Here is an 18926-nt window from a genome sequence, read left to right on the forward strand (position 1 = left end):
CTTTCAGTCTGGGAAATTGAAAGTGTTCTAGAGGTGGATGGTAGTGATCGTTGCATAGCAGTGTGGATATGCTCCATGTGTACAAAACCGTACACTCAAAAATGGCTAAAATGGCCTAGTTGAGGGACACGGGGTTGCATGCATGTAATCATAAGCTTGTGGGAGGCTAAGCACAAGGATCACAAATTGAGCCCAACTTGAGCAACTTAGTGAGACCCTGCCTGAAGAGAGAGAGAGAGAGAGAGAGAGAGAGAGAGAGAGAGAGAGAGAGAGAAGAAAAAAGATCTGAGGATTTAGCCCTGTGGAAAGGTACTGGGTTCAATCCCCAGTACTGTGGAAAAATGGCTAAAATGGTAAATTCTGTGTTATGTAAATTATGCCACACTTTTTAAATGGAAAACAAAAGGCAACCAAAAAAATGCAAAGGCTCTCTCAGAGCAAGGAACGGCAAGCATCCTTTATCCCTTGTGGGAAAGCATCCACCGACTGGCTTGGTTTCCACTGCTGGGACACCGGGGCTGCTGGCCTGCGAAGGCAGTGTTGCTGGGGAATTCTTCTCTTGGCACATAATAGCCTGAAAAGCAGCGCCACCAAGATGCGGAGGCCTCCCACATGGGCAACGACGGCTCCGGGTGGGGGTGGCGGTGTTTTATCTTCACTTATCTTGAACCTTTTATTCACACGGGGAAAGTCTGCTATAAACAATTTTACATGCATTATAATTCCCCACAAAGATTATAGCACAGATGTCTCCAGGCACAGTTTCTATGCAGAGTGTATCAGAGATTTCTTTCATTTTATTGGATTTCATTTTGCAGTTATCTGCACAAGTTGATTGAAACGCACCTTGAGTTTGTGGCCTCAGATGTGTTTCAGGTGAAGTCCTCTCCTCTGAGCTCTCCTTCCCGCCCCCAGCACTTAAGCGGTTCCGGGAAACTCACCTTAGACTGCGTTTCTGCGGCACTAACAATTAAAGGGTTTCACTCGCTATGATACCATTCAGTGGAAATGCCACAGGCTGGACGTGGCCCTCCACAGCGTGGCTCTGTGGGCCCCGCATAGCTGTCAGCTGTCCTGCCCAGGGGTGACTGTGCCAGAGAAGCCAGTGCTGCCTGTGCTGCCATCAGGCCACCTGTGGGAAGTGTGCCCTCCTCCATCCCCTTCTGGCCAGCCCTGGAGTTGCTGGACTGGACATTGGGACGAGGTCCACTGTGGGCAGCCTCGCAGCTTTCCTAGCACCTCTCCTTCTGTCCTGTCCTCTGTGGTTTTTACTCTTTTTTGATGCATTGTTTAACCCAGGTTGTCTAAGAAGCATCACAGGGTCCACTGATTTAAATGGCAGAGTCACTTGAATTCACAGCACCCAGGCGTGTTTTATTTTAGTAACTCACTTCGATCACCTCTCCAAGTGTCCAGACTGCCTGATGGCAAAAAGCTTTACTGAGTCCCTTATAGATTTTCTCATCGCCCTTCCTGTTTTCTGCATTCCTGCTGGGATTTAGTTCCACGGGGTGCAGGGCGGGTTCCGTGCCTCTGTGCCTCCCAGCCGGGCTTCTTTCTGGCCTCTGGGAACACGGGCAGACTTCTGATCCCATTCTACATCACCTGGAAACATCTCGATCCACATTGGGCCGGAGGCCTGTTAGCACTCAGCTGCCATCATGCCCAGCCCCTTGAACACCTAGGCTTGCCCGGCCTCTGCCTTCTGGCGTCCACTCTCAGTGCCAGCTGCTGCCCACCACCCACGCTGGAGCCTGGGTTTGGCCATGGGTAGGGTTGGGGTCAGGCATGAGTGCTGGTGGCATCCAAGTGCCCAGCACCCTAGCACATTCAGTGGGTGACTTCATGGGAATGAGCCTGTGTTCATCTCCAGTGCCAGCGCCCAGTGCTTCCTGGCATGGAAGTTGTAACCTGTGATCACCCATCCACTGCTGGGTGTGATAGTAAACTCAAGCAGGCTCCACTTATCCATCTAGGAAATGGGCATTGGTCAGCCACTGGCAGCCCCTGCCTGCTAGGTTCAGGACCAGGGCCCTACAGAAGCGATGTCTCTGTGACGGTCAGCCCTGGCACATGAGCATCCTGTGCTTAGAGAAACAGCATGAAACAGCAGATTGAAAAACCCAGGGACAGATCCAGAGAGATTTCAGAAGCAAAGGAAGTGTTTTCTGTCTTAGTACCTGGGATGGTGTGTTTTTCTGGCTTTCCCCTCTTTGTTCCAGGCCCTATGAAGGATGCGGCCTGATGGATTAGCAGACACATAACCATTTTGCTCTTACCGTTATGTCTGTGGCTGCTTCTAAAGTGGTAAAAGCCGGAAAGACTTGTGACTTAATGGAATCCTGGAGAGACTGACTGAGTCATAAAACTCATCATTTTAGTAATTTAGTATTTAGTAGAAAAATAGTTTGCTTAGAAAATGTGTATTTAATCAGCATTTTTACAGTGGTAGAATGCACAGAACATAAAGTTTACCGTATGGACCATTTTTTAAAATGTTTTAATTGGCATAATATTTGTACTGACTCCGGGAATGCAGTGTTACAATGAAATACATGTATCCAGTGTGTAGCGATCAAATCAGGGAAATTAGTATTTCCGTCTCCTCCCACCCTATCATTTTTAGGATACTCTTTCCCTTCTAGTTATTAGCTGTTGTTGGCGGTAGTCACCCTGTGAAACCACCACACAATAGAACTGTTTCCCTCCCTAATAGTGTTGCAATACCCAGTGTCCGCCCTGTTACTCACCACCCTACTGTGACCACTTGTGGATGTACAGTTAGAGGATGTTGATTTTGTTAGGCAGCTGTCAGCACCATCCTTCTCTAGAGCTTTTCCATCATGTTCTCCAACTGAATGTATGATCTCTTTTTTTCAGTGCTAGGGTGGGGTAGGGGCCAAGCTCATACATACTAAGCAAGTTCCCTACCACTCAGCTGTGCCCTGCAGCCTATAATCAACTTTTTATAAATTATAATAATCGCATATTAATTATACACATTAATGGGTTGCAACGCAACCTTTCGAAACATGCATATATTGAGCTTTGCCATAATCAGCTTTTAAGGGGAATAGTTTGAGTAGCAGGCTGGGGTATAGCTCACCGGAAGAGAGGGCTTGCTTAGCACATGAAAACCCTTGGACACCAACAGAAATAAAAAAGCCAAAACAATTTGCGTTTAAGCTAGGTACAAATAAGAATAAGCATCCTTTCACACCACAAGATCCACAGGCATTAGAACCCTGGTGTTGAAGGAAGGAAGCGACAGGGTTCCAGAGGAGAGGAACAGCAGTGGATGCTATTTAGGTCCTGGGGTCCAACAGGGAGTCCCAGACCCTCCAGGTGCACTGGGGCCACCCTGGCATGGAGACACTCCCTGCAGATAAACAGTGCAGAGGCCAGAGCCAAGCCTAAGCTTGAGACCAACTGTAACTGTGTCAACTTGAGTAGTTTAGAAGTTTAACTAAGCAACTCAGCATGGAGCCACGATCCTCAGTTTGTAAACATCCTTATCTTGCAAGAGGAGGGCGCTGAGATGGTGTAAGTGCTACAACAGACTGGGGGGTCGAGGGCGTGGGGTCCTGCTTACACGGTAAGGGAGGAAAAGAGGCTTGCTCTCCCCTCCCCTCCGCCACCACTGATTTTTGGACTTGTTGCTTTGCTGCCTTCTGCCTCCTTGAAATGTTGCCCCTGTGCATGCCACCCTGCCTTTAGAGCCGGCTGATTTTGGATTGAAACTTCCACAAACTGTGAACTAAATCAACCTTTCGGTGCTTTGGGTGTTGCAACAAGAGAAAAGTAACCGAGACACCAACTCCCTGCCCATCCACAACTTAAACCACACAGAATCCCTGCTGGGTCAGGGCCGGTTCTCCAACCACGTCGTGGAAAAGGAACTTCTCATGGAAGCTCTGGTCTGTTATGGAGGCCCCATCACCCAGAGGATCCCACTTCTGCGTCCAGCTCAGAGTTCTATGGCTGTTGGACCTCCTTCCAGGCTACCTAGAGAGGAGCTTAGCTGGGCTCCCCAGGACTCCAGAACCACAAAAAGGCTCTTTCTTTGACACAGCAGGGGCCCCACCTTAGTCCAGTTATTCCTAAAAGAGGCAGTATCACTGCATCAGTCTGAGACTACACTCAAATTAAAAGGAGGCCAAAGAATTGATCTAGAGACTGTGACTACCAGAACAATTCCAGTGTTCCAATTTCTGATACTGTGACAAAATATCTGAGGCTGGATACTTATGAAGAAAAGACTTATTTAGCTTGCAGTACAGAGTACAAGAGCTTGGGGCTAACATCGCTCAGCTTTAGAGAGGACCTTGTGCTGTGTGGAATCACAGTGCCAGGAGCCAGAGAAGGGGAGAGGCCAGTGTGATACCACCACACTGAGGGCAGGCTCCCGACACATGAACCCATGAGATGATGTCCTCCTGTGCAAGCCTCTCAGGCGGAGGCTCACTGACTCTAGGCCAAGTTGTGGGGTTTCCCCACCTCCCCCACACCCTTTTGTGTGATACTGGGATAGAACCTAGAGCAGTGGTAGAGAACCTATGGCACTTTCTTTTAAGACAAAAGATGTTAATACATGAGTTGTGTTTTCTAAACTAAAATGTCAGTATTCAAGTTTAATTGCAGTGTTAGCACTTTGCAATAAATAAGTGGGTTTGGGGCTGTGGTTAGGGCACTCAGCTCTAAAAGGTTGGCCATCACTGACCTACGGCCTTTGCACTGAGCTACAACCCCTGGCTACAACCCCCGCTTTCTGTGTGTGTGTGTGTGTGTGTGTGTGTGTGTTTGTTTCTCTCTCTTTCTGTTTCTCTTTCTGTTTCTTTCTGTTTCTGTTTCTTTCTGTTTCTCTCTCTGTGTTTCTCTTTCTCTGATTCTGTCTCTTCTCTCTCTCTCTTTCATTTTAAAAAGTAAAAAGGAGCAGGTGAAAATAGTTTCAGTAACAACTCTTACTTAACTCAGCATCTCTACAACATTATTACTACAGTATGCAGTGATATTTTTGAAATGATCTATTTGGCATTCTTTTGGCTACCAAGACTTTGACAGCCAGCTTGTGTGCATGCGTGCGTGCGTGCGTGCGTGTGTGTGTGTGTGTTCCATGCCTACAGCACATCTTGGTTTGTCCCTGGGGCTGCTGAGTGGCCCCAGCAGAAGCAGGGCCTACACCTGCTGGGAAAGGGAGCATGGATGGGGAGGTGGGAGGTGCGCTCTCCAATGAGACCAGCTCATGCCTCCGCTGACACAGCCAGGAAGCACGGACGATGACAGCCACCCCTTTGGAGTTAGGGAGTATGTGGGTTATGCCCAGTTGTGTAGGTAGCCTGGACCTCTGAACATTACCAAGATTCTCACAGGCGTTGGAGCGGGTGCAGGGTGTGACCATCAGGCCTGACCTCTGCTTCTTTCCTGTTCCTCTTAGGGCCTAGCAGGGAGGAATGCATTCACTGTGCAAAAAACTTCTCCTTCCAAGACTGGAAATGTGTGCCAGCCTGCAGTGAGGGCTACTACCCGGAGGAGATGCCTGGCTTTCCCCACAAAGTGTGTCGGAGGTACAGTCTGGACTTGGACCCTGGGAGGTGGTGCAGTAGCCAGAGAGCCCCATAGGGTGGCACCTTCATGACAGGCTGCACAGCTTGGTCCTACCCATGCTGCCCAGGATGCCTTCATGCCATTGATAATCAAGGAGGCCGCACTTAGGAATTTGAAACAACTCTCAGGTATTTCGAGAACAGTTTAAAAGCCCTGAGCATCTCTTTGTTGTGAAGCCACCCCAGTGCAGTCAGCGCACATGCCTTTTAACCTTATGCTTTTCTGTCCCTCCCATATATATGTACATGTGGTGGCTCTGGACCACAGGTATGGTGGCTCTAGGCTGTGTGGCATTTCCTTTTGCTGTTGGAACATAGCCATTCAAAGAGAAGCCATGGGCTTTGGTCCCTTCTGTTTTTCCAACAGTTCCCACGAGACATCATGAACCCAGACCCAGGAACAGAGAGGGACAGGGCAGCCTGTAGGGTTCAGATTGAGAGCAGCAGGGAGCTTGAAGATGACAGGCCACCTGACTGTGACAGTAGGGTGGGCTGTGAGGGCGAGAGGGAGAAGCCTTCTTTCTGAAATAGACTTGGAACAGAGGAAGAGTGGGGAGCCTCACCGTGGGGGCTGCACCCAGGCTATGTTGAGAACTGCTCTAGGTTGTCACAGATTCCCTTGGCCACAAGCACACAGTGAGCTGAGGAGAGACGGCAGGAGCTGCACGTGTCTGCAAGTCAGCTCCTCGATGGGGGCTGATGTGAGAGGAGAAACTGACCACTGTCTCCCAGCCAGCTGAGTCCTGCCCAAAATCCCCAGCACAGTTGTCTGAAGGAAACCTTTCATTTTCCCCAGCCAGCTGGTTTCCAGATAATTAAACTGAGAATGGCAGCCCAGGGAGAACTTGGAACTAAATGGTGATAATCACTTTCATTTGTCAAATGCCCTAGATTCCAGGGGAAGCTGATTGTGCCCACAGCTGTGGCACCCAGAGCCTTATGCAGCACCCGGAGGCCATGAGGCCCCAGCCCTCAGGAGACAGGAGGTGGGCAGCCTCCACCAGCCCTTCTTGAGATTGGAGCATTCAGGAGAATCCTGCCAGCAGTGGCCCTGACAGCGGTGTGGGGAGAGGGTGGCTGTAGGCACAACGGTCCTTGCAGCATTTGGCAGGGCAAAGTTGCCATGGCGTTCTGGGGTGAAGTAGGTACACCAGAACCAGAGGCATATAGAAAGCCTGTTGCCCAGGAGACCAGCCGCCAGCATAGTAACCCTGACTTGGAAAGCAGGGGCCATGAGCATGGGGTATGGTAACCCCACTTCCGGGGCAGGGTGATGCTGAATTCTTCTCCTAGGCTTCCAAATGAGCGCCCAGGCTGGGCACCACCATGCCCTGAGCCTGGAGGCCCCACACAGAGAACCCAGCTGAGCCCAGCAGGGCTTCTGCCAACAGAACTGCTGCTGAGTTATAAATTATTCCACTGGAAGTGTATAATGCAACAGTAGAAAACTGAGACTCCTCACCGAGTTTGGTCCACACACACACACCATTCATGGCCAAAACAACCGTCAGCCTCGGCCTGGGAGCACCAGGCCCTGGGCCTCCTGGATGGCTAATGTCCCATGATTGGCTGGGCCCGGTGCCAGCTGCTGTGCACTGATGTGTGTGTGTGTGTGTGTGTGTGTGTGTGTGTGTGTGTATAAGAGATGCCAGAAACATCCATAGTGAAACATCATGCCCTGTGCGTGGCCCTGGGGCCTGTTTCTGAGCCATCAGGAGGTACAATGACTTGTGTTGAGACAGCACATGACAGGAGCCCGATCCCAGTGCCCCCCACCCCTGCAAGCTCCTGAACACTGTGCTGTGGTCCTCAGGCAAACTGAATAAAAACCAATCTCATCCTGTCTCAGGAGTGCAGCAGCAGACACCCTGATCATATCAGTCCCCGTGATAGTGGCAAGGGGTGCCCTCAAAAGATGATTATGAGGAGCCTGGTGGTTGATCTGGTACCAAAGACATCCCAGAGGGCCACCAGGCCTCTGTCCTCAGCATGGAACCCACAGGGCAGGCTCAGGCATCGCTGAGCTGGGCTCCTATCCTGCATGCCCTACCCTCTGAGCTCCACTTGTAGGACCTGTTCCTCTCTTATCTGGTGCCCCTGGGCGAGGTAGGCAGTGTGTGGTCACTGGAGCAGGACAAGCTAGCAGGTGCAGGGCAGGGCACTGGTCTTGAGGCGAGATGTTTCTGTCAAGGGCTAGGAGGGAAGTCTCTCATGCCTTGGGGGCATCCCGGCCCTCAGCCCTGCCACTGCAGCACAAAGCAGCCACAGACTGTGTGTAAATGAACGTACGTTCTGTGACACTCTTGGGCGTAGGCCTTAGCTTTGGTGCACCCTGAGTCATGGTGTCCTGCATTAGAAGAAGCGCTGGCCCCACAGTGGGTCAGGACTATCCAGGAGGGACAGGAACGATACTGGCATCCCCACCTCCCGGGGGTAGGAGGCATGGCGGCCAACGACACCCCATCCTCATGTCAGCTCCACATCGGGTTTGTCACCTCACTGCGTGGAATCTGGCCCTGACCCCAGCCTTGCAGCCATTGCAGCCAGGCAGCTTCTGGAGGCTGTGGGAGCCACGTGGGTGGAGGAGGTTAGGCACCAGTGGCCCAGTGAGGCAGGAGACTGTGTCTTCCCCCAGGTGCGAGGACAACTGCCTGAGCTGTGAGGGCTCCAGCCGGAACTGCAGCAAGTGCAAGGCAGGCTTCATGCAGCTGGGGACCTCGTGCATCAGCAACCTCACGTGCAGCAACGGTGAGCGCCTAAGTGACCATGAGGGTGGCTGGAAAGGCACAGCCCACTGACCTCTGGATGAAGGAGGAAACAAGCATGGGGGTCCCTGAGATGGAATGCTCAGCCCTGATTTGATTGATCTAGTGCTCCCAGAGGCCTGTCACACATTGACCAAGGAGGCCTCATGGCCACAAGCCCAGCCATTGCTTTCAGTTTGCTGAATGACTCTTTTTTTTTTTTTTTTTTTTTTTTTTTTTGTGGTACTGGGGATCAAACTCATGACCTCACACTTGCCAGGCAGGTGCTTATGCCACTGAGCTAAACCCCCAGCCCTGCTGAATGACTCTTAAAAATGGTTTCTTTCTTGTACCACTCCTACCCTCATGCCACAGGCCCCAGTAGCAGCTTCCCCTGAGGACCCTTGGGGGTCAAAGCCAAGAGGTTTAGAGGGTCTCAGCCCAGAACTAAGAAGACAGAACTGAGAGTCGAGGCCCACTCTTGGCAGCAGAAATTCAAGCTGCACTGCTCGCAGGGAGCCCCACATCTGTGCTGTGGGAGAAGCCTGGTTCTCCAGGTGGGTGGTGAGAGACACAGGCTGGAAAAACCACCACAGAAGGGGACAAAAGACTGCTCAATTTGGGACTGCAGACAAGAGGAAGAGTTGACAGAAAACTGTCCTAGAGACCTGAGGCAGGGACTTTTAGCAGGTAGTCCATAGCAGGTGCCCTGGTTCCACAGTAGCAATGAGGAGCCACATGGGACCGGCTCTGGGCACCATGTCCTGACTTGCAGGAGCAGGAAGCTCCGCTGGCTCTGTGGTGTCCTGGCAGGAGCTGGCACTGCCCTGCCTAAGACGAACCACAAGGTGGCATCTTTACCTTGTTGTGGGCTACTTTTTGGTTTAGAGGATAGTGTCCCTTCAAAAGCCAAGAGGCTTCCTGTTTAGGAAGTCACCTGCTTAGGCTGTGTACTCAGCCCAAGAAAGTGAGGTTGCCTCAGAGGTCCAAGGTCCCACTAATGACAGTGCGTCCTAACGACAAGGCAGCAGGCCGGGGCCAGCACCCATGACTGTGTCCCTCACATTCAGCTCTTTCATCATTGAGACCTGTCCATCTGCCTTGATGTCCCCATGACATCCAGTCCCTACTTCTCCCTGTTTGGAGTGTTCCTTGGACCATGGCAGCAGCCCACATTCCCATCCAGCTCTAGCCCTACACTCCTGCATCCCAGGAGTCCTGCTAAATCCCAACCAGCACAGGTGTCTGGAAAGACATGTGGACCATTTCCAAGGGTCCCACCTGCCCAGCCTGGAGCACCCCCACACCCCCTTGTGAATACCCCTTGTCACTTAGACTTACCATGAGACCCTGTATACGAGGTGCCACCTCTCAGGGAGGCATATGGCAGGAAGGGGACTCTGCATGTCCTCTGCCTGGTGCGCAATGGGTGCCCAGCAAATGTGGAACAGCTCAGTCTTAACAGTGTCCAGAGTCTGACTTTTCTCTTCCTTCCCCCAGCTGACGAGACCTTCTGCGAGATGGTGAAGTCTAACCGACTCTGTGAACGGAAGCTTTTCATCCAGTTCTGCTGCCGCACATGCCTCCTGGCTGGGTAGAGACTCCCGCTGCCCACAGAGGACAGGGCCCCTCCTGTCCATCCATCTGTCCATCCACCTTCCTCCAGACTGTTGACCAGAGCCTGTTCCGGGAGCGGTGCCTCGAATCTGACAGCTTTATCTCCCCAGGAGCCAGGTCCTCCCTCAGCTCCTCGAGGCACCCAAGCCGGTAGGTGGAGGTCCCTAAGGAAGAGCTCCTGGCACAGTGATCACTCTCCAGCTCTGCTCACTGGCTACTGCCTTCTGGCAAGCTCAGAATGGTAACAACATGCATTCGGAGAATCCACAGCTCCAGCTTCAGATCCTAAGTTTACTGAATCTTCAAGACCAAAGCAGAAAGGAAAGATGCTTGGCATCTTGTATCACCCGCCTCCTGTGCTGTTATGCGGCTCGGCTGTAAATCTCCGCAGGCTAGCTGGCAGGAGAGTTAGGTTGCCTGCTGCCTGCCACTGCGCATCCCGGGGGACTGATCAGTCAGACTGTAAATAAAATAGGTTTTGGGGCATAAAACACATGACCACTGGGGATGGAATCAGGTTCTATGCAGTCCGCTTCTTTGGAAACTGCACAAGTGTCCTAGAAAGTCCACTGCCAACCCAGATTGCACCGTTCTCTCCGAGGAAGCCAAGCTGTCCTGTGTTCTGTAGGAGTCTCCTGGGCCTGGACAACCACCTCAAGCTGATGCACAACCTTCTGAGGAGGGTCCAAAGGAGGCTCTCTGGGGCTACCCAGAAGACACCCTGATCGCCAAGCAGTTCCTCTTAACAAAATGTAAAGCCAGCCCGCGAGTCATTGGTCATCCATCCCTTCCCATTTTACAGAATTGCTTTTACAACACATGTGGCCTCTGCTCTCGAGGTGGATCTCCTGTGTCTGTATATAGTATAAGCCTACATGACACAGCTGGATTGATTTCTGCCAAACCTGTGTAGGCATTTTATAAGCTACGTGTTCTAATTTTTACCAATGTTAATTATTTTGACAAATATTTCATATATTTTCATTGAAATGCACAGATCTGCTTGATCAATTCCCATTAATATGGGAGTAACATTTGCCTTAAATTTTCTCAGTCTCGTCTCTCTCCATATTGTCCCGCCTCCCCTCTTTGACTGTAATGTGTTTGCCTTGTCACTTGTGAGCTGGAGAGAAGCCAGCAGTTGTCTGTTGAATCCATGACTCTGAGAAAGAAATCAGTGAAAAAAAAGCAATGTTAACCCTAAATTAATAAAAGAGTTAACATCTCATGGCACAGGAGACCGTATTTTTTTTCAAGGCACAAAACATTGGGTGCTGGCCAGTGGGTCAAATGTACATTGTAGGTGTCACTTTGTGGTTTTGGGATCTGTTGTTTGTTTTGTTTGCTGGGTTGACAATTAAACCTAGTGCCTTCACACTCATCAGCCACGCATCCTCATCCCTCTTTGTTTTGTCTGTTCCGTTTTGAGACAGAGTCTCACAAAGTTGTCCAAGCTAGACTGGAACTTGTGATCCTCCTGCCTCAGCCTTCCAGGGTGCTGAAAATACAGGGGCATGCCATCATGCCTCGCTCAGAATCTGCTTCTCACTCTGTGGATGGTCTCTGCTAAGCTTTAACAGATGTCAGCATAAGGAAGCACTGAGAAATCCCAGGGTTCCAACTCTATCATGTCCTTTGGCAAAGGGATTCTTTTTGTCCACCAAAGCCCAGTTGAGAGGAAGTAGAGCCCCCAGCTACAGGATCATTTTCCACCTGTCAAAGGGGAGCCCCCACATCCTAGACCAGTGATGGCAAACTCACGGCACACATGCCGCAGCTAGCTATCACTGAAAGCTCTAAATGGTTGGCATCACTGTGTGAGCCTCACACCTACAGCATCAGCGCCATTTAGTTAGGTTACAGCTTATCTTTGGCAGCACAGGCACTGAACTTGCACCCATGGGTCACATGCCCAGTGGGACTTCTACCCCAGGTTTTCTGTGTGAGGTCAGAAGCCTGTACCCATCACAATCCTTTAACTGCAGATAAAGGAAATGTACCCACTAGAACTGACTTAGGAAGAAACAAAAGTGAGTGAAGGACATTGTCTGAGGAAACCAGGGTTTTCTGGCTTCAGAATTGCGGGCACACTGTGACAGGCCTTGGGACCTGGGGCCAACATTAAGTTGGGACACAGTTTGTGCAGCAGCGGTGCCCTCTCTTTAAAGGCTGTTTCAGCAGTGGATGAAACAGATGACAAGATCGCCACCATCTCTCCCGGGGCCCAGCCCCTAGAGGACACTTTCTGGGTGTGGTTCCTGACTCTGCTCTTCCTAGGACAGCACTCTGGGGAGCCTGCCTTGCACTGATGCTCAGCCGTGCATCCATGGTGGCCACAGGGCCAGACGTGGGCAGCTGAAGGTGGCTGCAGGGAGCTCCATGCCAGGAGAAAGGAGAAGCGTGCAGCAGGCGGGATGGGGCCAGCCGCACAACGGGACGCAGCCCACCACAAGCACGAATGGACACAGTTGGCAAAGCAAGATGGTGGAGGCATTTGATTGGGATACTGTCACCAAAACTAGGAAACTATCCATAAGGAATCCACCTCCCCCATGCGACTGCAACTTACTAAGTACTCTGGGTGCAGGGCCCCATTTTAGCCCCTAGGACCCAACATTAATACACACCAATTCTTCGTCCATTGAGACCTTACAGTTGCGGATGCTTACAGCTGAATCCAGAAAAAAACAAAACCCTTCTTTTACATCTGAAAGAACATTAATTATAAGAAGCCAATCAGGCAAGCTTGGGAGCGCCTGTTCTCTCTGCACTGGTTTGGCCAGCCCGTGGCCACCAGTAGGACGGGGTATTGAAAAGCTATTGATAAAACGCTAGTGACAAAATGCCACCACACAAAAAGGGACTGGCCACCCAGAATGTCTGGTCACAAATGGCCCAACCTCGAGGTGAAGATTCTCTGAAGCTGGTCAGGCAGAATGTGCTTATAGATTTGGTTCTAAGTGAAAAGACCGTGGTGGGTCATTTCTAAGTGGGTCATTTCACTGACAGGACACAGGCCCACAGAGGGGAAATGACTTGCCTTGGGCGAGAATTTTGCTTTGGTAGAATACATGTTGTTAATGGGAAGGCGAGTGGACAGGGCTTTTAAAAGTTAAAGGACAACATGACCTGCACGGACAACATGGCGGAAGTAGCGTGCCCTTGAAACGGGGTGCAGCGCTGTCTGCTGCTTGTGCATTACCGGTAATAGGTAAATACCGGCAGAGGGCTTCCTGCATCAGACTCGGGCTCTGCCAGGGTGCCTAAGACAGCTGAGGGTGGTCACTGAGGAAGAAGATGGAGAGGGAAAGAGGTGGGGAATTAAATAAACAGAAGGATGTTTTCATATGAACAAGGAAGGGCGATGGTAAGGAACATCCCGCAGCCTTCTCCAGCATCTCAAGGTTCTGCGAAACGACTCGGCCCTGGGTGCCTAGGAAAGGAACAGTGAATGTGCTGCCCTTGACCGTGACTGCTGATTTCCTCCTGGGACCCCCAGGCTTTATTTTTCCTGGTTGGTCGTCTAAGCCCTTTCCTGACACTATACCTAGAACAGCCTGTATAAGCAACGTGGGTGGCACAGCACTGAGTGCCCATGTCAGGTCCTGGGGTTCCATCCCACCCCCAAAGCCCCCACACTGTACACCTGCCATGTTGAGACACCTCTCACCCTTGCTGTGGAGCCTGCAAGAATCAAAGGGCTCAGAATAGGGAATAGCTTGTTGCCAAAAATCTGCTCTCACCCAGGAGTGATGTTTGTCTCCCACGCAGCTTTGACAATGTTTAGAGGCATTTTTGACAACTGAAAGGCTCTAACTGAACTGATCAAAAAATGTAGTGTGTTTAAATTTTTAAAAATTACTGCCAGGTGCAACGGTCCATACCTATAATCCCAGCACTTGGGAGGATGAGGCAGGAGGATCGCTAAGAGTTGAGATCAGCCTGAGCTACATAGTGAGTTCAAGGCCAGCTTCAACTGCATAGTGAGACTTTGTCCCCCAAAATAAATAAAATTTATTACAATAAAACAATGCCATTAATATCCCTTAAAATACTCCCCCCACTCTTTGAACACAACCCATCATTCTTGCCACTTTCTAAAGAAGTGCTTTCTCGAGTGTCTTTATGATGTGTGACCCAAAGGACAGTGAATGCTACTGAGCGCTGCAGCGAAACAGAGAGCAGGCTTTCAAAAACACGCCCGTGTGTCAGAGTGGACCTTATTCACCAGCTCTGGCACTGGGTGACTTCTGATTCTTCCCAGAAGTCAGATTGACTATGAAAGGTAAATGTTTCAGATCAATTCAGGACATGGAGGTGGCCACAACAGTACAACTAAAGTCACTCATGAAAGAGGACTGCCCGAGCTGCTTCCTAGAATGGCATGAGGATGGGAAGTGTTCCCAGCAGAGGGGAGGATTCTGAGGCATTGTGGGCAATGTCTCTTACTGCAATGCATTTTTTTAAAAAAGCTAAACATTCTGCATGTTTTGTGATCACACTTTGCAGTCACATCTAAAGGACAGAGCCCAAAGACGCTGCTCCACATGCCCTGCAATCACAGGACAATGGGCCCAAAAGGCCAACAGTGCTCAGGTTGAGAAACTCTGGCCCAAAGAAATAGAACTGAAAAGAAAATACTTTCTTTCTCATAGATATACCTACCCTAACATGAACAAAATCATCTGTGGTTTTATTTCTACCCATTTGGAACTTTTTAAAACTTTTTTCTTGTTTTCTAATTCAGCCAAAGGACCCATCTAGCAAAGCCCACTCTCTGGTCCAAGGACTCCACCTGGTGGCCTGCTCTGGCATTAGGCAAGGTTGATGGGGTGTTTGGTTTGATGGGTGTTTGGTGTTTTCTTTCCTTTCACTCAAATGGGGTTGCTTTCTGTAGTCCAGGCTGGCCTTGAACTATTCATCCAGATCCGGCTAATTAAAATTTTTGTTTGATGGATTTTTTGAGACAGGGTCTCACTTTGTAGTTCAGGCTGGCCTTGAATTCACTATGTAGTACAGAATGACCTCAAATTCATGACGAACCTCCTGCCTCAGCCTCTGGATACTGGAATTACGGGTGCACACCACCATACCCAGGTTGCTTGTGTGCGTGTTTGAGGCCAGATCTCACCCCCTAGTTCAAATTGGCCTTCAACTCTGTATGTAGTCCAGACTGGTCTCAACTGGCAGACCTCAGCTTATGAGTGCTGGAATTATAGGCGTGCAACACCATGCCTAGCCTTCTGTCACCATGCCCAGGCTACAACATTTAACTTTTATTTTTTTCTTGCAGGATCAAACCTAGGCCTTGAGCATACTACCCAAGTGTTCCACCACTAAACTTTGCCTTCCTCTGGCTTCATTTTGTTTCATCCTTTTTTCATTTTGAAACAATCACTAAGCAAAGTCATAGGGCCGAGAATTTAGCTCAGTGGCATAAGCACCTGCCTGGCAAGCGCAAGGTTGCAAGTTCGATTCCCGGTACCAAGAATAAAAAAGCAAAGTCATACAAAAAGGGTGTGTATAGGGGCTAGAGATTTAGCTCAGCGGCATAAGCGCCTGCCTTGGAAGCAGGCAGTCGTAAGTTTGATCCCCGGTACCAATAAAAAGGAAAAAGACAAAAAAAAAAAAAAGTGTGTATATCGCATAAAAACATTTCCCTGCACCATATGGGAGTAAATTTCTGACACCTTATGATTCCCATTTGAGTGGGTATTTCCTATGAATAAGAACATTCCCCTACACAGCTTTTAGAATCAGGCAAATTAGCACTGATGTTTCTAACATCTAACTCTCCAACTGGGTTCTACTTCATCTGATTGTCTCAAAAACTCATTTAGCAAAGTGATACAGTTTACAGTCATACTTTGTATGTCACCGTGCCCCTTTATATGGGAAGTATCAGTCTTTTTTCAACTCCTATGACCTTGAACTTTTTAAAGACTACAGGCCAGTTATTTGTAGGATGCCTTTTAGTTTGTATTGTCTGAGGCTTTCTTGTATTTCTATTCACAGCATATACAGTATCTTTGATAGGGATCTTACAGAAGTAATTTTTCTCATCTCATTTCAGCAGGTGTTAAATGATTTTGATCTGTTCCACTACTGGTAATACTAGCTTTGATCACTTGACAAGATTTTATTTCTTTTTGGCTATGAAATCATGCCTTCTAAAGGAGGTTCACTATCACCACTTTTTAAATATTGTGCTTAAGGCTCTAACCAAACCAGGAGTGGCAGCACACACCTGTAATCCCAGCAGCATGGGAGGCTGAGACAAAACAATGAAAGCCTGAGAAATTTAGTAATTTACAGAGATCCTGTCTCAAAATAAATAAAAGTTTTCCAAAAGGCTGGAGATGTAGCTCAGTGTGAAGGCCCTGGGTTCAATTCCCAATACTGGAAAAAACAAAACCCAGATATGTATTATGATGAACAACACTATAATAGTTTCAAAATAGAAATTATCCAAATGCTTATCAACAGCAGAACTGATGGTTTGGAACGTTCACATGATAAAATACTACACAGCACTAAGAATAAACAAATAATGAGGTGTGATCCAAAAATACAGTGAATGCTTAACTTTTTTAAAAAATCAGTATTTTAAAAGACACATTGTGATTTACTCCCTAAAAATCTTTCCCTTCACTTTGAAAATAGCTACCCCACCTACCACTTCCTGAAGCAGTGCTGGAGGTCCTCTCTTGTGAGTGTCTTTAGTTACACTGTGAAGGCTGCCTCAATGCCCTGAATCAATTCAAAATGTTTAACTTTGACAATCATTTTGACTTTAGGGAAGAACAGATCCCAGATCTAATGGATAGGTGAATGAGGTCACATGGTAATGTTTTTATAAGCCTGATTTTCATTGGATGGCACTCAGCATTCATCATAATTTTTAATCACATCTCACAAAGGCACTCAGGAAAGCAGAACTGCTCTAGCTAGTGGTGAGAATAATAAACAGGTGTATTTAAAGGGAAGTAGAGTATTTTGAGAGAGGGACTTAATGGTATGTGTTTTACTGTAACAGTTTTAAAAGTTAAATATTCACATTTTTTACCATCCTTTATACATAAACGTTGGAAACTTCTATTCACCGAGTGCCATTATTGAGAATAAAAAAGATATACCAGCCATGGTAGCACATGCTTATAATCCCAGCACTCAGGAGGCAGGAGGATAGCCATGAGTTTGAGTTTAATCCCCTGACTATATAGTGAGTTCAAGGCTAGTCTGAACTATATAGCAAGACCTTGGCTCAAAACAAACAAACAAACAAAAAAAAAAAACTGTGGGTGTGGTAGCTCACACCTGTAATCCCAGCACTCAGGAGGATGAGTACCACCATTCAAAGCATCGTCTGCTACATAGTGAGTTTGAGGTCATAGTGGGCTCCACAGCAAGACCCTGACTCAAAAAGCCAAAAAAAAAAAAAATGCTTAAGTGAAAAAGATAGATAGATAGGAAACAGGGACCTCTTTTGCAAATGGGAAGTGGACCAAGAAATGAATGGAGAGGGAGGTAAATAAAAAGAATTAAGATGTGTTATATACATGTTCCAACTCCCTGTGATTAATCATTATGTACTGCACACATATACTAACAAAAATTTTCAAAATAAACTTCACAATTGAAAAAAGAAGCCACTGAATGTGTATGAAGAAATCTCATAGCCGGGTGTGGTGGCCCACGCCTGTAATCCCAGCACTCGTGAGGCTAAGGCAGGAGGATCATTTCGAGTTCAAGACCAGCCTAGGCTACAAAGTGAGCTCAAGGCCAGGCTGAACTGCACAGCCAGGCCCTGTCTCAAAAAGACAAAAAAAGAAAAGAAAAAAAGAAATCTCACAAATCAACATGAAAAGGCAAATAATCCAACAGAAATAAAATGGACAAGACACTGAATGGGCACCTCACAGAGGTCTATATTAAGTAAATGATGTATATACAAAATGGCTCTCAGCCTTTATTAGTTATTAGAGAAACGCCAATCAAAGCAATAGTGACATACATCTTCACACCCCGCAGGGTCACTATACTTCTATACACCACATCAGAATCACTGAAATTATGAACTCACAAGACCTATGAGGCTCAGGTAGGAAGCCACAAAAATTCATACAGTACCATTTACCATAACTGTGAGGCTCTACCTATTGATGCTACCATACTCCATGTCCCAGAACTCCACTCCGGCAGAAACTCCTGGTCCATGTCCAGCAGAACCACATACAATAAAATTGCGAGCAGCATTATTCACAATACCCCCAAATTGGAAACTCGGCTGAGACCAGAGAATTGCAAGCTCAAGGCCAGCCTGGGCAACACAATGAAATCTCATTTCAAAATAAAATAACCTGGGCTGGTGGTGTGGCTCACTGGTACAATGCTTGCCTAGCATACATGAGGCCTTGGGGTAGATATTTCCAAATACACAAAGGATTTTTTACAGCAGTGAAACCAGCCAACCATCGCTGTGTGCAACCAGGAGGGACTCCCGACGTAATACAGATCCAAAGAAACAAGATATACAAAGACCTGAACTATTCTGTTTATAGCGGGAGCAAGCAAAAGTGACTTGGGATTGAGGTTGCCTCCTGGAGCAGAGGAAGTTTTCAGAACCGTGGTGTGTTGGCTCCCGCTGCCCCTCCTCGGGGCGCAGGTTCCTGACGCGCACCTTTCCCGTGCACCACACCTCTGCATGAGTATTTCAGTGTCTCACTGCAGTCCCACTGTGTCTGGCAGTGAGGTGGTCTCGGAAGACTGAGCGGGACGAGGGACCAGCCCGGGTTCTCACGGTGCACACCTGGGCTCCCAGGTCCTCCACTTTCGCGAATGGAAAGGGGACGTCACAGCTTCCTCTGATACACGAGAAATAGACACGCAGGTGTTCCCACTTTAAGCTTAATTTTTGGACACAAACATGGAATTAGGAGTCTTCCAGACTTTGCTTCATCAA

The 18926-nt window shown here is 48.5% G+C and overlaps 1 protein-coding gene across 2 annotated transcripts in view; it reads left to right on the forward strand.

The window, feature by feature from the left end:
- The window catches only part of Pcsk6 (proprotein convertase subtilisin/kexin type 6), a 179864-nt gene extending 168672 nt beyond the window's left edge, over positions 1-11192 (forward strand). For both annotated transcript variants that reach the window (XM_063249917.1, XM_063249918.1), the window contains 3 exons: positions 5435-5564; positions 8239-8351; positions 9848-11192. In XM_063249917.1, the coding sequence (XP_063105987.1) occupies positions 5435-5564; positions 8239-8351; positions 9848-9945 (341 nt within the window). In that variant the 3' untranslated portion in view covers positions 9946-11192. The remainder of the gene's footprint in view (positions 1-5434; positions 5565-8238; positions 8352-9847) is intronic.
- Positions 11193-18926: the final 7734 nt, after the last annotated feature.

This window comes from Cavia porcellus, unplaced genomic scaffold (genome assembly GCF_034190915.1).
Source record: "Cavia porcellus strain 051 isolate PalLab524CR breed Dunkin Hartley unplaced genomic scaffold, mCavPor4.1 scaffold_6, whole genome shotgun sequence".
Classification (NCBI taxonomy): Eukaryota; Metazoa; Chordata; class Mammalia; order Rodentia; family Caviidae; genus Cavia; species Cavia porcellus.